At 35.5% G+C, this 22,909-nt stretch overlaps 1 protein-coding gene across 3 annotated transcripts in view; it reads right to left on the bottom strand.

The window, feature by feature from the left end:
• NOX4 (NADPH oxidase 4) overlaps nucleotides 1-22,909 on the bottom strand; it is a 258,255-nt gene that overhangs the window by 169,483 nt on the left and 65,863 nt on the right. For all 3 annotated transcript variants that reach the window (XM_006871214.1, XM_006871213.1, XM_006871215.1), the window contains exons 6-8: nucleotides 19,119-19,146; nucleotides 11,415-11,487; nucleotides 5,227-5,307 (exon numbers count right to left, since the gene is read on the bottom strand). In XM_006871214.1, coding sequence (XP_006871276.1) covers nucleotides 5,227-5,307; nucleotides 11,415-11,487; nucleotides 19,119-19,146 — 182 coding nt within the window. The remainder of the gene's footprint in view (nucleotides 1-5,226; nucleotides 5,308-11,414; nucleotides 11,488-19,118; nucleotides 19,147-22,909) is intronic.

The following is a 22,909-nucleotide window of genomic DNA, read 5'->3' as shown; positions in this document are numbered from 1 at the left end:
CCTTAAGGTTCGCAGCCCAAGTCGTAACCACTACGCTACCAGAGCTCCTTTTTTTTTTTATTCTAACATATGTTAAATACTTTTTTTTTTTTTTTTTAAGTTTTCACTGTTATTGCCTTTTATAGTCAGTATCTTTATAAATCTGATCATTGTCTTTGGAGGTTTGAAACAATACATATAAACTTACAAATATATAAATATATTTTAATACATGCATAAAAATACACCAATTGCAATAATTTATCCTAATGATAAAGATTGGAAAACATTGGCATTTTGTCAGATGCAGTAACAGCTCCACTTGAGAAAGGCTCTGAATCTTCTGGGTTATCTCTGGGAATGGAGATGGTGTTAATGCCACAAAACTAGTGAGGGCTGTCTGTATGGTGTTTTTCTTTATTTCTTTATATACTTTGTGGAAACATCTCACTGTTTCCTGACACTATCACCTTCAGCAAAGTGATCAATGTTTGGTTCATGTTTTCAAGCAATGGAAGCCCCCGATTTAGTTTAGAGAAATCTCCAATAAATCCTTTTGCTGCAAAATGTTTTGGTAATTTACTTCTCTCCTTCTTTGTGATTTCTTTTTTTCTGAAGCATTTCTTTTCCCTTCAAATTCCATTCATTCCTGATCTGTCAATCCCCCTCTTTGTTGGGGATATCAAATTCTAAAGGCAGTGTTCTTTCCATATGGAAGGTTTGTCCACCAATATCTTTCATTGCTATTATCCTGATCAAATGCTTGGACAATGTTCGCTTAGTCATGTTCAGTCATTTTATTTCCATATCATCTGTAGTTACCTATAACTCACTCCTAAAAAGATGCAAAGTTTCAGATACACCAGAGAACATTATAATTCTTTCAGAAATGCGTAATGTTACTGAACCTCTTTCTGTTGAAGCTACTGCCTGAGCAAATGTAGTGTGTAGATAGTATGTCTTGAAGGTGGCAATTGTATTTTGATCCATAAGTTAAACCACAACTAATGTAGTAGAAGGTAGGTATACCACTTTTACATCTTGATTTAAATCATTTACATAAAGAGGTAAAATTAAATCATTTGCATGAAATTATTTAAATCATTTACATGTATTATTGAGTGGCAGTAAAATCTTAAAAGGTTTGTTCTTTTCAAGGCAGTAGACATACATTTCTGGGATGAAACAAATTTAAAGTCAGTCTTCAAATACCATCATCATCATATAGACTTTGGATTTACTCCTCATGTAGGCCAGAAGCTTATGTTTTGTTAGAATTGTGAATTTTATGTCAAAAGCTCCTTTAACTGTTTCCAAAATCCCTTTCTTAACCTTCTTATTGTTGTGTGCCATCGAGTCAGTTCCAACTCATAGCAACCATGTATAGGGTGTCTGAGAGGGGCTGCTGGGATTGAATCATAGTGAAGTCTATCAAAATGGCTGATAGGCAGGTTCACAGTTCAACTGTCATATATTGTTAGAGTTGGACACTGCCTAACATTCTTCCCACTATGACTCCTGACACCAACTACAGTGTAGACCAGGTCATAGTCTGCTATATGACAGTGTTTTGAATAATAAATTGTAAAACATAAAAATAAAATCAAAGTTTAAGTACCTTCTACCTTTACTTCAAAAAATAAAAAGAAAAGGAGTCCTCTTTATAACCCTCTTTAAACTTAAGAAGCCTATTTGAACTCTTGAACTTCCTTTTTTAAAAAGTTCTACTTTTAATAACATAGAAACCATTTTTTGCCCTGAATTTGGTTTAGTAAAAGTGAAGGCAAAAGAATGCATACTTCATAATATGAGGGGGAGTCAAAAGTTTGTGGAAAAGTGCAACTGAAAGATAATGGAATTTTTCCATGAACATTTTCAAGCCCCCTCATGTGTACATGTATATAGTGGGTTAATGTGCTGGGCTGCAAAGTCAATTTGAACCACAAGGTTGGCAGTTCTCGCTCATCAGCTGCTCCTCCGGTATGAGTCAGAATCAACTTGACAGCACTTAACAATAACAACAAAAATATAAACACAAGCTCCCTGGTGTGTATGCATATGTATCACAATTGCAGATAAAGCAAGATCACAAACTTAAAAAAAACACATTCAATTTAAAATAAAAATCTCAGAAATACAGAACGCTATAAAATGGAGTCTAGTAGTAAAGAATTAAGAAGCCCAATGAACAGTGGTTAAATACTCTGCTACCAAATAAAAGGTTGGTGACTTGAACCCACCAGCTACACCATGAAAGAAAGATGTGGCAGTCTGTTTCTATAAAGATTTACAGCCTTGGAAACCCTATGGGACAATTCTACACTGTCCTATAGGGTCGCTATGATTCTAACTGTATGACAATGGGTTTGTTCTTTTGGGTTTTAGTAAAAAGTATGCATTTTTGTATCAGAATACCTAATTCAGGATCCATTAGTCATGTACACTTCAACAAATTACTTAATGAATTTGTGAAGAGGGAATGACAGTCTGTAAACAATTTTGAATAACAACTTGGCATAAGGAAAATGTTCTGTAATTACTTAAAATAATCATTATTTTTATATAATTCAATTATTAATATTATCTAAATATGTATGGTCCACTTTATGCTCATAGGCCTGGACAAGAAAATAAAACAACTAAAACACAGATTAGTATGCAAATTTTGTCTATCAAGGGCTTCTGGTTTCCCTAACATTCTAGTGCGGCACTGTGGGATTAAGTACTGGACTGCAAGCTTGGTTTGAACCACAAGATAGGCAATTCAAACTCACCAGCCACTCCTTGGAAACTCTTACAGGGTTGCTATGAATCAGAATCAACTCTAAGGCACTTAACAACAACAACAACAAGGTCTCAAAAGGTTAATGAACATGGTCCTGGGTTTAGCTAGAAATTGGGATTATAGTGTGTGGTCGTGTTTCTGATTTCAATAGCTGTATGTTCTAGAATCATGGTATCGAACAAAGCTAACTAGGTTATATGGGAGAGAAACTCATATAATAACTGTTCTTTAAACTAGTAGTCTCCAAAATTAAGGAGAGGAAAAAAAAAAAAAATTCTGCACATACACCTTGAAATAAAGGTATAACTTATGGATATGTCATGCTGTACTAACAGATAATGTACACTATAAAACATTCTGAAGAAAGAAGGAACAGCAGGTCTGAACCTTTCTCTGAACACGTTTTCCCTGAAAACATTTTGAGTTATGATAAATGGGGAATGCCAGCTGTGTTACCAGGCAACATTGTTTATTATTAGTGAAATGCATCTGGACTGGGAAGACTAAGTGAACTCTAAAGTAAATTTGGGAGTCACAGGCCTTGGCTTCTCAGTGTGCTATGTGTTCCTGCAACTGAGTGCATTCCCCGAGGGGTTCCAGGCTGTTACCAAAATACTGCTTCTTATGTAGTATGAGATTTATCCAAGAGAAGGTAGTCCATGCCCATCCAGATGGTCTCCTCATCCTAAAACTGAGTTGCTACAGGAGTTGCTACATGGGGTGGGAGAGGAGAAATCAAAAACCGTTTTTAAAGAATTATAGGGGGCCCTACTTATGAAATCCCTAACATTTTTCTGCTGGCATTCTGTTTTCAGTTCTCCAGTCATCTGCTAAACTAAATGAACTAGATACCAGTGTGGCCTACTGTGTCATATGGATGTGACTAAGTCATTAATGCTCAGGAATACACACACACACACAAAGCAGAAATTCTTAAAAATATATATTACTTATGTATGTTTTGCCTATACCATACACACACACACACATGTATCTATATACACACATACGCACATGAGGGGGCTTCAAAAGTTTTGTGGAAAATAATTGTTTTCCATAAACATTTGAAGTCCCCTTGTGTTTGTGTGTATATATGCACTGTTTTCTTCATATACTCCAGTGAATTATCTTAAGTACTATACTGTTTTAAGTCTACTGTAGTAATTTCTTGGGATCCACAGTCCACATACATATTGGAATATTTTGAGGATATTCTTTGTAGCAAGTTTAGAAAACTTTTTTTGGTACTTGTGACAGGTCCATGTCATTGGTGGATGCAAATTTTTGGCTCTTTCTACAAGTATTACTGCCTTTAGGCTGTTCTAAATGCAAAGACTAGTAACTCCATTGTTAGAAATTCTGCAGCTGAAAGATATTATCAGTTTCTGAAAATAAAAATAGTAAAATGTCTTCTTGAAGTTCATCCATCTCAGTCTTACTCACTTCAGTGTAGAGGGTATCAGAATACATCTACAAAAACCAAAACTAAACCCCTTGGCATGGAGTCGATTCTGACTCATAGTGAGACACTACAGCACAGGGCAGAAGTGCCCCATAAGGTTTCTAAGTCTGTAATCTTTACAGAAGCACATTGCCAAATCTTTCTCCCATGGAGCAGCTGGTGGGTTTGAACTGCTGACCCTGCAGTTAGCAGCTAGGTGGGCACTTAAACCATTATACCACCAACGATCCTTTGGATCTATACCAAACCCAACCTAATGCCACTGAATTATTCCTGGCCCACAGTGACCCTATGCCCACCAGCTGCCATTAACTCAATTCCAACTCACAGCAACCCTAATGTCGTTGTGTTGTTGGTAAGTGCCATCGAATCAGTTCCAATCCATAGTGACCCTGTATAAGGTTTCCAAGGAGTGGCTGATGAGCTTGAACAGTCGACCCTGTGGTTTAAACCGATCTTGTAGCCCATAGCATTAACCTACCATGCCACATGAGGAATCCAGCAACCCTTAATGGTGGTGGTGGTGTGCCATGGAGTTGGTTCCAACTCATAGCCACCCTGCATAGTGTTTCCGAGCCTGTAAATCTTTCTCCCACAGAACAGCTGGTAGTTTTGAACTGCTGACCTTGATGTTAACAGCCCGAATATTACACAATGTGTAGAATTCTTGTCATAAATTTTGAAGTACATTTATACTAATTTCACTGAAACATAGTATGCTAAAAAGGGAATAATGCTTTCCTATAGAGAGAGTTGTCATTCATAACCTCATTTTTAGGCACACATGGTTTTAATATTGTTTAAATAATTTTCCAAGTTACTTTCTAGTATATGTATCTACATTAAGGATTCACTGCTATTGAATAAATTCCAACTCACAGCAACACTAATAGACAGAATAGAACTGCTATTAGAATAGATAGAGTACCTTAATCTAAAATTTCAATTCCGTTAAACTCAGGAATGAGGATGGAGTATTTTCAGCATTCTTTAAACTTACCCTGATACATGCAACATCAGCAGCATGTAGAAGACAAAGAAGAGATTATGAGTATACCAGAAGATGTCATAGTTAGAAACTCTGAAAAAACAAATAACAATTTTAGTGCTACTTTATATTTCCTCTCACTAAAAAGGCTGCACACTACTTCAAACATATGTCACAATTTAAGAAACCTAAAAAATGAGCTAATCTGAGATTTACTCTGTAACACCAAAGTATCGACATACATTACATACAAATCAAATTGGCAGAAACTATAAGAAACAAACTCTCAGTTTGAAGGCTTTTTGTATTCTCAATAAAGATACATGGAAAGAATTAAAATAAGAGGGGATTTGTTTTTAAATCATTGTTATGCAAGACTCAGGAGTGGGTTAACAGTCTGCTGACTTATACTTTTGTTGTGTTCTTTATTGATAGTCTCATTTTCACATGATTTCTAAAACAACTAATGTTTCCATCCCAATACATTTTTTGAGTATAGTTCAATGGAAACTCAAATGAAGAGAAATTAAAATAAATGCTCATTAAAGTTTTGTTTTTCCTTCACATTGTTACTTAAGAATGCTGCCCTGGCGTTATTTCTCTGGGGGAATATTGTGAATCTGAAAAGGGAGGACTAAAATAACTATAATCAGTGAAATCTTTGAAAGATTTAGCAATTATTTCATATGCCTGGGAGTAGGTCGATAAGCAGATGTCAGTATATTGGAGGTATTTATAAAGTATTCCTAGATGAATCCGATATAACCCCTAGAACATTTTAGAACCTCTGATTTAATTAACAGCCAATTGTTTTATATTTATTTCATACATAGTTGCTACTATTACTAAGGAGTCCTGGTGTGGTGCTGTAGGAAAAGCACTGGACCACAAGGTCAATTTGAACTGCAAGTTCAGCAGTTCATAACTTACCAGCCATTCCTCAGAAACCCTATACATGGTCGCTAGGAGTCAGAACTGACTCAAAAGCAGTTAACAAAATGACTCAACAGCACACAACAACAGCAATACTACTACTATATCAATGATCATTAACATCCTGGTAATACATTCAGTATATAAAATCTTCACCAAATTCTTACCTCAACAAGTGGAATGGTTGAAGATTCTTTGAAGAGTGAAAGAAATTCATATTGCTGTGTTTTCTTTCTTTTAATTTCTTTAACCTTAGTGTATATTGTTGTTATGTACCATCAAGTCAGTTCTGTCTCATAGCACCCCCGTATAGGGTTTCTGAGAAACAGCTGGTGGGTTTGAACTGCCGAACTTGTGGTTTGCAGTCCAGTGCTGATCCTATAGCACCACACCAGGTATTGTACATAGTTGATTCTTTATTGACTCTAAATTCTGAGAAATGGAATCACTACATCAAAAGACATATATTTACAATACTTTGATGTTGTCGTTGTTGTTGTTATGTGCCGTGGAGTTGGTTCCAACTCATGGCGACCCTGTACAGGGTTTCCAAGGCTGTAAATCTTTCCGGGAGCAGAAAGCCTCATCTTTCTCCCGCGGAACAGCTGGTAGTTTCGAACTGCTGACCTTGAGGTTTGCAGTCCGATTTGTAACCACTACGCTACCAGAGCTCCTTACAATACTTTGATACACGCTGTCAACTACTCTCTGTGAACATGTTTATCCGTCATCAATCCAACAGTGCCTGTTCCTCCAAACCCAGGTCATGATTCTATCACACAGTTCAGTTATCCAATTCTGATTGGCTAAAATGGTAACTCATTTTATTAATTTCTACTGTTTTTGACAAGTGAGGTTGAGTATTATTTCATGTGTATTACTTTAATCTCTTCTGTGAGTTCTAAATTCATAACCATTATTCATTTTACAATAAAGTATTATTCTTAACTAATGTGTAATTTACATTTTAAGAATGCCAACCTGCACTTGAGTCAGAAGACCACTCAATGGCAACTGACAACAACAAACTAATTAAGGGTGTTGTTTCTGGGGCTGAGGCCAATAGGGAATCATAAAGAAGCACAAAGTAGCATCTCAAAGAGGAGCCAGAGACCAGTAGTCATGTATGTGTGGCCCAGGGCCCAGCAGAGTCTAAACAGGAGACTGAACTTGCTACATACACTCACCTCTACACTCCTCCAGGCTTTTGAATTTTTGTTTTCCTTTTCTCCCTTAATTTTGCAGTAAGAGTTCATTTAATAAGAATTCCAACTTAGTCTCTATTGACCTTTGGGAATTTTTCTTTCCCCATTCGAGGGCCTAGAGTTAAGCTGAGTACAACAGAGCCTAGCACCGTCTGTAGTGTGATCCTTCATTTTATTTACAAACCTAGTTTCTGTTATAGCTCAGCCTTTATTCACATTTCTGATGGTGAAGCTTCCTCTTCTACCTAAGGGCCAGGGCTCAGGAATGACATCTACCTGCCGTACTGGTTTACTTGGAAGTGATTGATTGATACAGTGAATGCAAAGCACAAACAGGCTACCAGTGGTGAGCAAGGGCCATGCAGTTAATAAAATTAACACTCCCATCCTAGCTGTTCTATGAAGAAAAAAGTGCTTGATAGAAATCAGGTGTTTTAAACCAAACAGAGTGAGGAGTACTTCTTTGTTCATGTGAAATATGTTGCCATTTTCCTCTTAAAGAATGTTAACATTAACATGCATCATAAAACTGGTTATATTTCACATTTAAGTGAATCCTCCAAAAATCTCTTCAAAATAATATTTATTAAAAAGGAACAAAATTAGAATCAGATAGAGGTACATATTATTGATTAAATTATGTTCCCCAAAATTTGTGTTGTAAATTCTAACTTCTACACTAGTGGTTATAACTCCATTTGGGAATGAGTTATCTGAGACACAATTAGTGTATATGATATATCTGAATCAATGTCTTTTACGATATTGTCGTCGGCCTTTTACGATAATGTTGGTTCTGATGGATAGTTGCCCTGTACAGGGTTTCTGAGGAGCAGCTGGTGGGTTTGAACTGCTGACCTTATGGATTGCAGTCCAGTGCTAATCATACAGCTACACACCAGGAGTCTCAATTGTTTAATCTCTTCTGAGATAGAAAAGAGATTGAACAAGGGTGCAGAGGAGAGATAGGGTAAAACAGATGCCAAGACAAACAGCTATCTCCAAGGAAACAGTAGGTAGAAGCTGAAGATACAAGGCCCTTCCTCCAGTGCCAACAAAGAAAGCCTTCCCTTTCAGCCAGCACTCTGAATTTGAACTTCTACTCCTCTAAACTGTGAAAAAGTCAACTTCCGGTTGCTAAAGCCAAAAAAAAGTGCCAATCTGCAAAAGTTCCATGTGATTGGTAGTAATATGTTTACTTTATTATTTTATAATCCATATCAATAGGCAGAAGCTTTAGTCTTCATATTTTTAGCTAAGTCAAATCTTTCCCATGCCCACCTTAAAGCTTGATAAATATTCATTTAAAGTTCCTTCTAAATGTTTAAAGGAATCATATTTTACAGTTAACTCTATAATTCATCTAGGATTTCATACATTTTAGATTTATCGTCCTTAAAAGTTTGTAATGGCATCTTTATTATTTTGTTTTATAAAACAGAACTTCCATATATCTTCAGTCTCATAAATAAATCTGGCAGTACCCTAATTTTTCCTCAAGAATGCCTAAAAATACAAAAGTAATTATTCTTAAGACTTTATCTCCTTAAAATAAAATGTCTCCCACAAAATGGGTAGGATTTGTCTTTATGTGAGGAAGGTTTTTTATATTCAAAGTCTTTAAGATACATGCTTGCCACTTTACCCAGCTATTCCATCTACATCCAGAAAAATTTCCTTTGGAAATCATTGGAAAAGTATGCAAAGACATATAGATGGGGTGTTCATTTCAGAACTGAAATAATGAAACTAGAAACATACAACATCAAACAATAAAGAACTAGAAAAACAAAGTCATGTGTAGCTAATTCTGTGCACGCAGTGAAAATGAAGATGGAGAAATATTTTTTAATGTAGAGAAAATGCTAATAACATTTAAATAGAAAGTAAACTTAAAATACTATGTATATTATTCAATTTTTACAAAACACAAATATATATGTAGAGAAAGAAAAAGAAAAAGTTGAATTTGCATGGGGCTTAGGAGGTAGGTAAAGAGTAAGAGGAGACAAGAAGACTGAAGTCTGTAACATAAATACCAAAAAGATTAAGACAAAATTACTTGTCAAGTTTTAGGGTGTGCATGTATGTATGTAGGTGTGATTATAAGTGTAGAGATAAACTCACTTAAGTGTATTATTGGTCAATTATTTTTAAACCACTCTACTTGTTGAGATAAGAAATTTTGTGAAGATAAAGATAAGAAAGATGCGGCTTTCTGTTTCCTAAAAGATTTAAAGCCTCAGATACCCTATACAGGGTCGCTATGAGTCAGAACTGACTCATCGGAACTTTACAACAATAACAATATAGATATCTCGTTATCTCCACTAAATGAATATGTATATACACATATACACTAATTGTATATATATATATATATACATATGTATATATATGTGTGTGTATGTATATATATATATATGAACTATAAAAAAAATGTTGCTACAAAATCATGTTGTTGTTCTAGCTCATACCAACCTATCTTTATAGAGTTTCCAAAGCTTTCGTCTTGGTAACAGACAGCCTCATCTTTCTCCAGTACAGAACCATAGAAATCTTTATTTAACAAATATATCTAACAGTGACGTTATTCCTTCCGTCTGTATGCCTCTAAAGGCAGTGTTTCCATCTCTGTAACTCTACCCCTGAAGAATTCTGTGCTCTTCAATTTGCATGACAACAAAATGGCAATTTTGCCATCCTCCAGGGAATTAAAAAGTGTTCCTTTTACATAATCTTTGAATTTGTCTTCAGACAAAAATAAGTCTAAAGGAACAAGATGAAGGCTGTCAAATAGATGGGGTAAGGTCTCCTAACAAAATTCTTGTAAGAAATCCCTTGCTAACCTCCAGCAGTACTCAGGTACACTGTAGCAATGGGTGGGGGGTGGGGGTGGGGGTTGGATATTTTCACAATACAATTTTCCTGGCATTTTTCTCAACAAAGTAGTTTTCAATTTTCTGAAAATGTCTTCATAATTCCCTGTGATCACCTCTGTGCCTTGAATTTAACTGGTCCAACGGACCCCTGGACTCCTGGTATGACGCTGTAGGATAGGCACTGAACTGCAAACCACAAGGTTGGCAGTTCAAAGCCAGCAGCCACTCCTCGAAAATCTTATACAGGGTCACTATGAATCAGAACCGACTCAATGACACTCAACAACAGCACACTCCCTGAGAAGCCACAGTTTAGAAGGACCTCTTTTAGAAGGGACATTACCTAGACAAGACAAGTGTATTACTTGTTTGCAGCTATCCACTAGTTACAGAGACATGTTTAAACATTTTTTGTTTGGAATAAACTCATGTATGTATGAACTGAAACCCTAGTCTCAATATTTTTTTTACATACCCTTGCATATGTGCACAATCACCACTACATTTATCTCAACAAGCAGAATGACTGACGGTGTTCTGGGATATTAGAAGAAACATATATTGTTGTTGTCACGTCCTTTTATTTTCTTTAACCAAAAGATTTGATAAAAAAATAGAAGACACTGTAAAATACTCTGAAAAATGTTAAAGTGTCCATCAAAAAGGGTAGGTTAAAGTGCTCAAAATAATGTCTGTCTGTAATTGATCAAAATCATTTGAAGTAGGAATAAATTTGAATGAATATATTTTCAATTATTTTAGTAAAGTTCAATTTATCAAATGTTTTCAAGGCTTCCTTTAGAAGATTAAGTTAAATTACAGCAAAACACATTCACATCTGGAAAACAGTTATAATTTTACATTCCGTATTCCAAGGAATCCTCAATATTCTTGTGTTTATGTTAAATCCAACCCATGTTCCACTGAGGTCATCACATTAAGTCTCCATATACAATTCCTTATCAACCAACAAAAGTTGACTACAACACAGGAACTGATAAACACAAATTTTCGTAATTTACTCTTTATCACTTAAAATATTTCACTAATGAAGTTATTTCATTTGCTAAGGAGTTTTTTTGTTAATCAAGGTTGTTTCTACCTGTGAAAATGAAGATCATCTGAAGAAAAGCTTAATAATCTTATTAGAAAACATGGAAATGATGACTCTGAAACTTACCGGATTGCATATGTAGAAGCTGTAACCATGAGGAATAGCACCAGTACCATGCCGACCCCTGTCAGGCCAGGAACTATAAAAATGTACATAAGTACATTTTAACTTAAATCACACTGAGCAAAAAGTAGAAGAATGACTACATTACAATCTAGTCTTCTAAACTGGTCTGTGAGAAGCCTAGCTTATCTCCATATATGTTCCATTTCCAACAAGATTTTATGCTACTGAGCACAGTTTCAAAGTGCTTAAGACAAAACAGACATTTTGGTCCCTATCCATAGTCCATTCTTTATAATCCTAAATATTCCATTCAAATTGGTGACTTTATACTGTAATTTTGACCTCCACAGGTGCAGACTAACACCAAATGTCAGTAATCAATGCAAAGGGAAACTCTATGGTTTTGGTTTTCTCCACTATAGTACTAAATCTCCACGACCCACACTCTTTTAATGGAATTCGTATTTCCTCAGTTTCAATTTCAAATCATTGCTCTTGGTCTTCTCTACTTAGAATAATTTTTTAAAGTAAGTAAACGAAACCTAAAACTTCTAAGCTACTTTTGAGAGCCTACAAAGGAAACAAAGAGAATTAGTCTTGGGAATGTTACCCACTTAAACATTCTTTCCTCCTCACTCTACCCAATTCAAAGGCCTGGAAGTCAAACAAGACCTTCCCTTTCCTGATGTGTCTAATTCAAATCATCTCTCCTCTACACCTCCTCCCCAGGGTTTCCCATTCCCAGAATCTTTTCTATATCTTCTGAGTGCTTATATATTATGCATAAGGAAAGAAAGTGGACTATACTAGTTCACACTAAAATAGTAAAAGCACAGAAAAAACAACAGCATTCCTACAAAATGATCCAGCCATTTACTCAAGAGACAGCCTGCACATGTTAACACCAAAAGACTAACACAAGAATGTTCACAGTCTACTTACTTCTAATAGACAAAAACAGTAAACAACTGGAATCTTCATCAGCAAATGAATGGAGAAACAATCAGGGTTTACAAACAACAGTCCACAAATGGAAAATGAATCAGCATTAAAAAAAAAAAAAACCCAAAAACATAAATGGATGATATACAAGGCACCAACACAGATGAGTCACAAAATTACTAGACTAAGTGAAAAAAAGAGTCAGATTGCGGTTGTTAGTTGCCATTAAATCGATTCCTACTCGTGAGGACCCAATATGTGCCAAATAAAACTGCCTGTAGGATTTTCAAGATGAAAATCAAAAACAAAAATTCGAAAACAAATTGCCAGGTCTGTTCTCCATAGCATCTCTGGGTGGTTCAAACAGCTAAACTTTTGGCTAGCAGTTGAGTGCTTAATGGTTTGTGCCACCTCAAAAAAAAATAAAAAGAAATTCTATGATTTATTTTAGTGTAACATTCTAGAAGATTCAAATCATTCTTTAGTGACAATGAGCATATCAGAGGTTGACTCAGAGTGGTAGAGAGATGAATACATTACAAGAAGCACAAAAATTATGGAGAGTGTTGGAAATACTTGTTATCTTGATTTTGGCAAGGTGGTCATATATGTATACATGTCAAAATCGATCAACTTGAATATTTCAAATATGTACAGCTTAATTATAACCCAACACATTTAAGGAAACAAAGGGGGAGGGGTCAATCTCTCTATCCTCAAGTTATAAAAAAAAAAAAAAAAAAACAACAGACTTTTATTTGAATAGACAAATAACTAAAAAAATTTCAGATGACTTCCTAAGCATCATCTGTATGGTTGAAGTGCCTTTCAAATAACTTTATTGGGCATTTATTAATGTATCACTCTGTCTACATACAAGATTTCTTGTATGGTTCTGAACATGTCAAGTTATGGAGTTTCTGCAGTTTACTTCATCTGGAAAACATATGAAAAAACTGAGTTACATTTAATAGAGACCTGTCATTTGTAACATATATCATTGTGAATATTAATTCCTTGAGTTATTCGTTTCTGTGACTCAAAGATGGTTTAACCATTCCTTGAAGAGACACAAGGCACATTAGTATATAAAAATCTTTGAAAATTAGTAAAATCAAGAAAATCATTTAAACGTAAATAAATTTTCCTCAAATTTATGTGACTAGAGAACTTTTAGAGCAAAATATGAACTATGTAGAGGGATGTTGAGGGGAAAAAGTAGTTGGCTTTTTTCTGAAGATGAATGGAAGCCACAGAAAGCTTAGCCTATAGTCAATATATTCTGGGATTGTTTATCCCTCAGGAAAATTCCCAGCCTTGTTGAATTTCATCTCAAGATTAAGGCCAAGGAGTATACATGAAATGACATTAATGTTCCTCCAGATTTATGACGTTATCTCTTTAATTTAAATAATTTTTTTTCCTTCCTATTTCCCCAAAATATAAAAACAACAAAGTTTAACATTTACAAAGTAAGATTTCAAATCAGTGAAAAACAAAAAATGTATTACAATTAGTGTGTTCAAAAAGAAAAAAGAAAAAAAAATGGGCTATCTTGAGAAATAGCAAGTTCTTACACGCTGGAAATAATCTAATAGAGGCAGGCTAACCTATTATCTGGAAGTTGTAGAGATAAACGCATCAGATAGAAGAGTTAAAGAAATGGCTTCTATTCATTCTGTAACATATATTCTGCAAATCTATAATGCACTGTCAAATGTTAGAGATAAAATGAATCCTGCTCTAAAAGAAATGCTGGATCAACAGAGGAGATAGATGGATTAAGCAGACAATTGCAACATAGAAGTTTAAATGTTATAAAGAGCTTTTATATATGCTAAGTATGGGTAACAGCTCAGCTAAATCACAATATATTAGCTTCTAGGGTTTTAGAGTCTTGGTGTGGCATTGTAGGACAAGCTTTGGACCACAAAGTCAGTTTGAACAGCAAGGTTGGCATTTCAGACTCACTAGCTGCTCCTCAGAAGCCCTATGCAGGGTTGCTGTAAGTGGGAACTAACTAGACATAGTGCAAATGGTTTGCTCTTGGCTACTAACTGAAAGGTTACTGGTCTGAATCCATTCAACAGTGCCAAAAAAGAAATGTGAGGTAATCTGTGCCCATAAAGACTGCTGTTGTCAAGTGCCGTCGAGTCAGTTCCAACCCACAGCTAACCTGTACAGGGTTTCCAAGGAGACGTTGGTGAGCTTGAACCGCTGACCTTGTGGTTCAAACTGACTTTGCAGCCCAGCACATTAACTCACAGCAATACACCAGGGCACTCAAGAAATTGAATGGAGCAATTCTATTTTTCAACATATTGTGATTGCTATTAGGTGCCATCGAGTCGGTACCAACTCATAATGACCTTATGCACTGCAGAATGAAACACTGCCTGACCCTGGGCCAACCTCACTACCGTTGACAAGCTTGAGTCCATACAAATGAGGCCCCATAAATCAGAATCAACTTGACAACAATACGGTTTTGTTTCTTTATTTGCTTATTATCACACACAGAATTCCTTAGTGGTACAAACGGTTAGCATGCTCCTAACAGAAATGTTAAAAGGTCTGTGCAGTCAGAAGTGAGCTACTTTCAAAAAATGTTGCCATTGAAGACCCTATGGAATTCTACTCTGACACACATGGAGGCAAGTGTTTTCTTGTTTTGTTTTGCTTGTTACTGTCTATATATTCCAAGAATTAGGAGGCACAGGTTGGAGTTCTTCAGGCTAGTCTAGAATGGGCAAAGTTACTTGCACAAGTGAAGTATATTGACTTATCTCTGAACTCTTCAAGATTTTCAAGTTAAAAAGTCCAACTGATTCATGTTTCTTTAGAAAAAGTCATGATTCTAGTTTATACTTGGTATCTTTTACTTTTAACTATGCATGTTAGATTAATTAAGTAACAGCCTTTATATTTGGAGTCCTGGTGTGCTGCTGTGGGTTAATAGACTGGGCTGCAAAGTCAGTTTGAACTGCAAGTTCATAGTTCAAGTTCACCAGCCACTCCTTAGAAATCCTGTACAAGATCACTATGGGTCAGAACTGACTCGACGGCACTTAACAACAACAATATAATGGATTATCAAACCATACTGCCTTCTCTAGAAGAACCTGATCATTTTCGCCCATACCCAGATGTGGTCAGGAATATACTGTCTTACATTTATTATCCTACTTTTCCTAATATAATTGGGAGCATAATTATATTTGCTGTGAAGATTTTTCTAAGTGAAATTGTAAACTGTACATTTTATTCCCACCATGTAATATACTATGAAATTTAGGGATATGCATGTAAAAATATTTCATGTGAGTAATTTTATAAATTCTTAATTGGAACATTTATAGCATTTATTACCCAATGAGTCTGACTACCGTATGCTATGTCATCTGTACTGTCACAGGTTTTATTTTCCATATGGCAATTTTATTTTCTCACTTATTGGTTATATTAAATGTTTTCAGAGAGTGAGAGACAGACAGGAGATTCTGTATAACATTAAACAAATTTAAGTAATGGTAAAAATATTCTTTTCCACTAAAAAATCTAAAAACATACATGACTTCATTCAACTGAAACTTAATTTTTGCTGGGTGCTATGAGAACATTGTGGCGTGATTTTATTAAGTAACATATTAGCAATACAAGCTAAATTAGGTCTATATGTGGAAAACAGTATCTCCCACCCCATTACAGACCTTAGACCTGCTTTTCTGTCTCACCTGCTACTCGACAGTGAGGTCAACCAGATGCACCAAGAGTGCCAGACTCTTGTATAGAGGTCAGCCCTGGACTCAAGGTCTGAGCTGCAGTTCTAGGAGGATGACCTAAAAATAGATGGTTCCTAAGACAGAGAACACTAACTCCATTATGGCAGTGTTTGAGACTGGGCAACCAAAATGGTGCTGACATGTTGTGTTGGGAAGAGTCAAATTGTTTCTGATTAAGAGAAGTCATGAAGAAAAACATGGCATCAGGACTGAAGGAAGACTCACTAACAGCCCGTGATATGCAGATGATACAACCTTGATTGCTAAAAGTGAAGAGGACTTAAAATATTTACTGATGAAGATCAAAGAGCACAGCCTTCGGTATGGATTACAATTCAATGTAAAGAAAACAAAAATCCTCACCACTGGACCAATAAACAACATTATCAATGGAGAAAAGATTCAAGTTGTCAAGGACTTCATTATTCTTGAATCAGCCATCAACACACATGGAAGCAGCAGTCAAGAAATCAAACAACATACTGCATTAGGCAAATCTGCTGCACAAGACCTTTTTTAAAGTGTTGAAGAGCAAAGATGTCAGCTTGAGGACTAAGGTGCACCTGACCCAAGCCATGGTATTTTCAATAACCTAATATGGATGCGAAAGCTGGACAGTGAATAAGGAAGACTGTAGAAGAGTTGATGCATTTGAGTTATGGTGTTGGAGAAGAATATTGAAAGTACCATGAGCTACCAAAAGAATCACCAGATCTGTGTTGAAAGAAGTGCAGCCAGAGTGCTCCTTGGAGGCCAGGATGGCCAAGCTTTGTCTTTCATACTCCAGACATATTGTCAGGAGGGACCAGTCGCTGGAGAAGGATATCATATTTGGTAAGGTGGAGGGTCAGAAAAAGGGAGGAAGACTCCCAGCAAGATGGAATGGCAAAGTGGCAGCATTGATGGGCTCCAGAGTAGCAACAATTGTGAGGTTGGCCCAAGACCAGATGGTGTTTCGTTCTGTTGTGCATAGGGTCACAATGAGTAGGTACCAACTTGATGGCTCCTAACAATAACAACAACAACTAAGAATATTTGCCTGAGGCCCTGTTTGCCCTACAGACAGCCCTGCCCCACCTGAAGAAGCTCATCTTTAAGTGTAAGGAAATAAATTCATTGAAATGTATCTTTAAGAAACAAAGACAAGGAGAGATAAACTGTCTCATAGAATTAAAGAGGAACTTATGTGTAATGGGGCATGTCAGTTGTGACTTAAAGGATTAACAGGAATAGATTAGGTAAGTCAAAGAGACTAGTCTTTATCTGACAAAAGATAGGTACTGATGAGAACCTCAAGAGCATGATGAGATGTTTAGCAGGGATAAAACAGTAGCTCACAAAGTACATGGGAAGGTTAGTAAAACACATTTCCAGGTTCTACTCCAAAGAATATCTAGGATGGTATCAAAATTTTTTATCTTCTCCACTTACACAGTTCAATACCAAGATTTCTGGGCAAGAACACAGGATGATGGATTTCATTCTAGGTAATAAGAATGGAGGTTAAAAGAAAATTCACCTGCTTATATAACATATGAATTAAACTGAGTGCCTTAATGCACTATCGTTGCTACATATATTGTTTTTTTATATCTTTGTAAACTTCTTTAAATATGCTATTCATTCCAATCCTTCAAATGAATTTTCTACCATAGAAAATAATACAAAAACAACAATCTTGTTTCTTTCTCTTAAATGAATTCATATAACTCGAGAAATACATTGATTCATACACATGGTTTTGTTTTCCTGCCTTTTCCCTTCCTGTTACTCATCCAATTCTTAAGGCTAAGTGAAGACATGTTTTCAATGAGCAAAGTTGTAAGCAAAACTAAATTGTATTCCTAAGGAAAACACTGAGAAATATTTTATAAGTGACCAATCTCATGTCTATCCACTAAAATAAAATATATATTTTATAAATCTAAATATACCATTTGTGACAGGAAGGGAAAAACTATTTATTTTGCTATTTTTCATCATACCACTGATTTAAAGCAAAACTAATGCATTTAGCAAGGCAATAGCTCAACCCCCTATCCAATTCTGATCCTGAGTGGGGCACTACAGTCAATTATTCATGACAGACCACCTCAGCTAGCCAACCATCCTTGTCCCTGAAATATGTACTAAAAATACCTAAAATGTAGCTTTGTTCTTTCATTTTATAAATGTATGGTTGAAAAAGATATTAGTAAGAATTGTACTAACATCAGGGCAAATCTTTATTCTGTTCAAATGTGCCCTAACAAATTAATAGTCTAGACTGAAATTTCATGGACAATATGCTTGAGAATGAAAAATAAATTATAAATGAAAATGGAAACATGATTCAATTAAAATAAGTTCTTTTCATAACTGTTTCTCTTCTTTATTGCTCAAATACAAAATAGCTATTGCTAGTCCTGGTGTGACACTGTGGGGTAATGCACTGGATTGCAAAATTGATTTGAACTGCAAGATTGGCAGTTCAAGTTCACCAGCCGCTCCTCAAGAATCCTATACAGGGTCACTATGGCTTTGGAACCAACTCAATGGCACTTAACAACAACAAATATAAAATTGCTAGATTGTATAGGTTTGATGATCACAAAAGGTCCTACTAATTACTGAATAGTAACAACTACATTGATAGGTTCTGCTTGATGTTTCCTCCCATTATACATGTATTAGCCTCCACAGTACTTGCCATAGCACTGACCACAAAGCAGGTCTTCAACAAGCATATAATGTTATATTGATTTCATTAAAAGGACATATGAAAGGGAAATGTTTTGTTCATTTAACTCTTCATTCATACCCCACTGTTTGCCTTGAAACCCTGTTTTCTTGCAATTTTATGCCTGACTCCCTAATATTTGTTCTGATTTTCAAATTTACCATTCTATTTTAACATATCTCTAAGTGCTATGCAATTTGAACATGCTTATTTTCAAAGCATTTCATGAATGTTCAGAGAGAGCAATGAAGAGCAACTTACCAGTTGTGAAGAGGAGTTTTCTAGGATCCTGAGAAAAAGAAAATAATAATAATTCAACTGAAATATAAAACACTGATGCTCTAACAGTCTACAAGTATCCTGCAGGTTCTAAGAGCCATACATTGGGTAGTTAAAATTCTGTCCTCCCAATGGAAATGAGATGTTTCAGTTACCATTTTTTTTTTTCATAGTTCAAGAGAATGATTATAAGAAATACAAACTCCAAATCAGAGTAATCAACTCCATCTGAAAAAGAGAGGGCGCTAGATGACAAGTCAAAAGGTCTAGGCATTAATCCTAATAGCCGCTTAAAAACTAGCAGTCGTGGCTTTAAGCCCATCCTCTTAAAATTACTTTTAAACTTGGTATCCTCTTAAGATTACTTTTAAACTTGGTATCTTTGGCAATAATGTGAAACCATTACTATATACCCTGTCTACCATAATTGCCAGAGTTCTGGTGTAGTGCTGTAGGATAAGCACTGACTGCTAACCGTGAGGTCAGTCATCACACCCACCAGCCACTTTTTGTGAATCCTATACAGGGTCACTATGACTCAGAATTGACTCAGCAGTTAACAACACCATAGTTGCCAAACTGAATTCATAAGGCATCAAAACGTGAAGATTATATGCAATAAAATCTGTTATAGAGCTTATACATTCTAAACTTGGTCCTAAGAAGACTACCTGAAAACTTACTGTGAAAAGTGGTGAGGATACTCAAATAAAAAGGATTGGGTGTCTGCTACTTGCAAATATAAAACATTAATATTTCTATTAATATTTCTTTTAAACTGTATCTCTCATGTTTTAATGAATTAAAGTCAGATCCCTTTCTATTACATTTTGGAAAACACTGATCATTCTTTAGTAGATTTTTGGATGTCATTAGTCATCATCAGGGTGCTTACTGTTACCCAACTTATGATTTCCTTTCCTTATTCCTCCACAGAACCTGAGAACAGGCAAGGTTATATTCTGAGTAGGAAGTCACTTACACGCAAGGTCAGCAGTTCAAACTTACTAGCTGCTCCTTGGAAACCCTATAAAGGGTCACTAGGAGTTGAGACTGACTTAACACTTAATAATAACAACAATATTAATATAGGAGTCCTGGTGTGGCACTGTAGAATAAGCACTGGACAGCTCACCACAAAGCAGTTCAAACCCACCTACCACTCCTCAGAAACTGTACAGGGCAAATGTGAGTCAGAACTTACTCAATGGCACTTAATAAAAACAATACTATTAATATAAGACATGTTGAATGAAGTAGTAATATCAAAAATAGAAATGAATACCTATAGAAACCTAATGTATGGAGCAATTAATATTGCCAGAGATGTAAAATGGAACATGAGTGTGAGATGGTTTCATAAATGACAAGATCAGTAGATTTAGTCATTTGTTGCACATCAGAATGTACAACAAATGAAAGTGAAAGGAAGGGTTATTCCAGGCAGAGTTAAAGCATAAGGCAAAAGTGTGTTACATTCAAAGGATACAATTACTACAGTTAATAAAGTGTACAGCAGAAATCCAGCATATCTAAAGGCATTTCACAGTATATAGAAAGAGCACTTGTGATGCAGAGGTTATTGGTTCAAACCTACCAGCTGCTCCATGAGAGAAAAGGCCTGGCTCCCAACTTCCTTCACGATACCATCTTATGAAACCATATGAGGCAATTCTAATCTGTTCTATAGTGTCACTATAAGTCAGCACAAAGGAAAACACATATTTATATGAATATGTTATATATAGATATAGAGAGAAAGTCAGTCCTAGTAGTACAGTGGCTGAGAGCCCAGATACCAAGTGAAATGTCAGTGGTTCTAACACACTAGACACTCTGGGAGAAAGAAGTGGCAATTTGCTTCCATTAAGATTACAGCCTTGGAAACCCTAGGGGGCAATTTTACTCTGTCTTAGAGGGTTGCTATGAGTTGAAATTGACATCATAGTATACAACATATATGTGTGTTTGTGTATTTATATTTTTTTAATCTATTAATTTATGTAATTTTATTCCATCTTTATCTAGCACATTGTCTGGAACTTACAAGGTACTCAGTAAAAGAAGAGAGGGAGAATGGACAAAAGACAAAAAAGGGAAATACAAGTTAAAATAATGAGTCACCATTCTTCATCAAACTGGTGAAACATTATTTTAAGAAGGAGAGAGATGAGCTGTGTGATAGGCATTCTTATACATACACTGTTGGCCAAAGTGTATAAATTGGTGAAATTTATGGATGATAAATTGGCAATATCCACCCAAACTAAATTTTCAATCCAATGGTCTAGTTTTAAGGATTGGGCTTACAGAAATTCTACTAGAGCTGGGTGTCGTTGTTGTAGTTAGGTGACATTACCCTATCACAGACAGCACTGTACTTCAAAATAGATCTTGAAATGTTCTTTTTCATGATGAATGTGCTGTCATTCCTCTTTAACTTGACATTCTTGGCCTATAAAACCATATGATTGTCTGATTCAAAATGGCCAATACAAGTCCATTTCAGTTCACTAATGACTAGGATATTGATCTTTATGCATTTTTACAACTTCCAATTTTCCTAGATTCATATCTATATATATTATTTTCTGATTATGAATAGATGTTTGCGTCTGTTTTTTTCTTATTTTAAGCTATGCCACATCAGCAAATGAAGGTCTGGAAAACTTTGTTCCATACATGTCATTAAAGTCAACTCACCTTTAAGGAAGCAGGTTTTCCCCAGTCATATTTTGAATGACTTCTAACCTGAGTGATTTATCTTGCAGCACTCTATCTGACAATATTCTGTTGCTATTCTTAAGGTTTTCAGTAACTAATACTCAGAAGTGGTCTGCCTCTCCTTTTTCTTAGTCCATCTTAGTCTGGAAGTTCTGCTGAAACCTGTCAATCATGAGTGGTCCTACTGGTATTTCAAATTCTAGTGGCATAGCTCCTAACATCACAGCAACACATAGTCCATCATAGTACAACAAACTAATAAACAAGTGGTGGTTACTAGGTGTAGTTTATAACAAAAATACAAAACCAAGCTACATGTACGTGACTAACAAAGATATTTTGAAAATATATCAAAGGCTGACTGCTACTTTTGTTTTGTGATTTGTTTCCGTTTGTTAATATTCTTCCATTTGCTTTGCTTTGGGAAATAGGTCAAACATTTGATCCCAACAGTATGACAGAACTTCAAAATTTTAAGACATGTCTATATGAATAAAACTGTATGAGGGAGCTTCAAAAGGTCCACGAAGACATTCCATTATATTTTAATTCCATTTTTTCAGACTTTTTGTAGCACCCTTATGTATATATTAAAGAGAGGGAGGCAGAGAGAATAGCAGGTAAATATGGCAGAACATTGCAGTGAACTATGTTTCAAAAATATTTTAGAAGAAAACATAAAATGATTAACTTTATCTCTGGAGAAGACAGTAGGGAAAGATTTCACTTTTAACTTAATGTACTTGAGCTTATGTTTTGAAATAAAATAATTTCAACAACTGTAATTTCTAAAGTATCTAAAATTTTTGAGGTACGGAACAAAAGCATGTTACCTTCAAATGATACAATTACTATAGTTAATAAAGGTTTAAGGAAAAGAGTGCAAAGAAGTAAATTGTATGATAGGCGCTGTAAACAACAACTCCAAGATGTATGACCAGCGGTGGATGAGGGGAAGTAGATAAAGAATGAAAAAGTGGCAACACTGGACCCAAAATCCTTACAGGTGAAGAGTTTTCATTATTTGGTCCTCCAGGAAGTCAACAAGG

This window comes from Chrysochloris asiatica, unplaced genomic scaffold, assembly GCF_000296735.1.
Source record: "Chrysochloris asiatica unplaced genomic scaffold, ChrAsi1.0 scaffold00163, whole genome shotgun sequence".
NCBI classification, from domain to species: domain Eukaryota; kingdom Metazoa; phylum Chordata; class Mammalia; order Afrosoricida; family Chrysochloridae; genus Chrysochloris; species Chrysochloris asiatica.
This window is presented reverse-complemented; position numbering and strand designations above follow the sequence as displayed.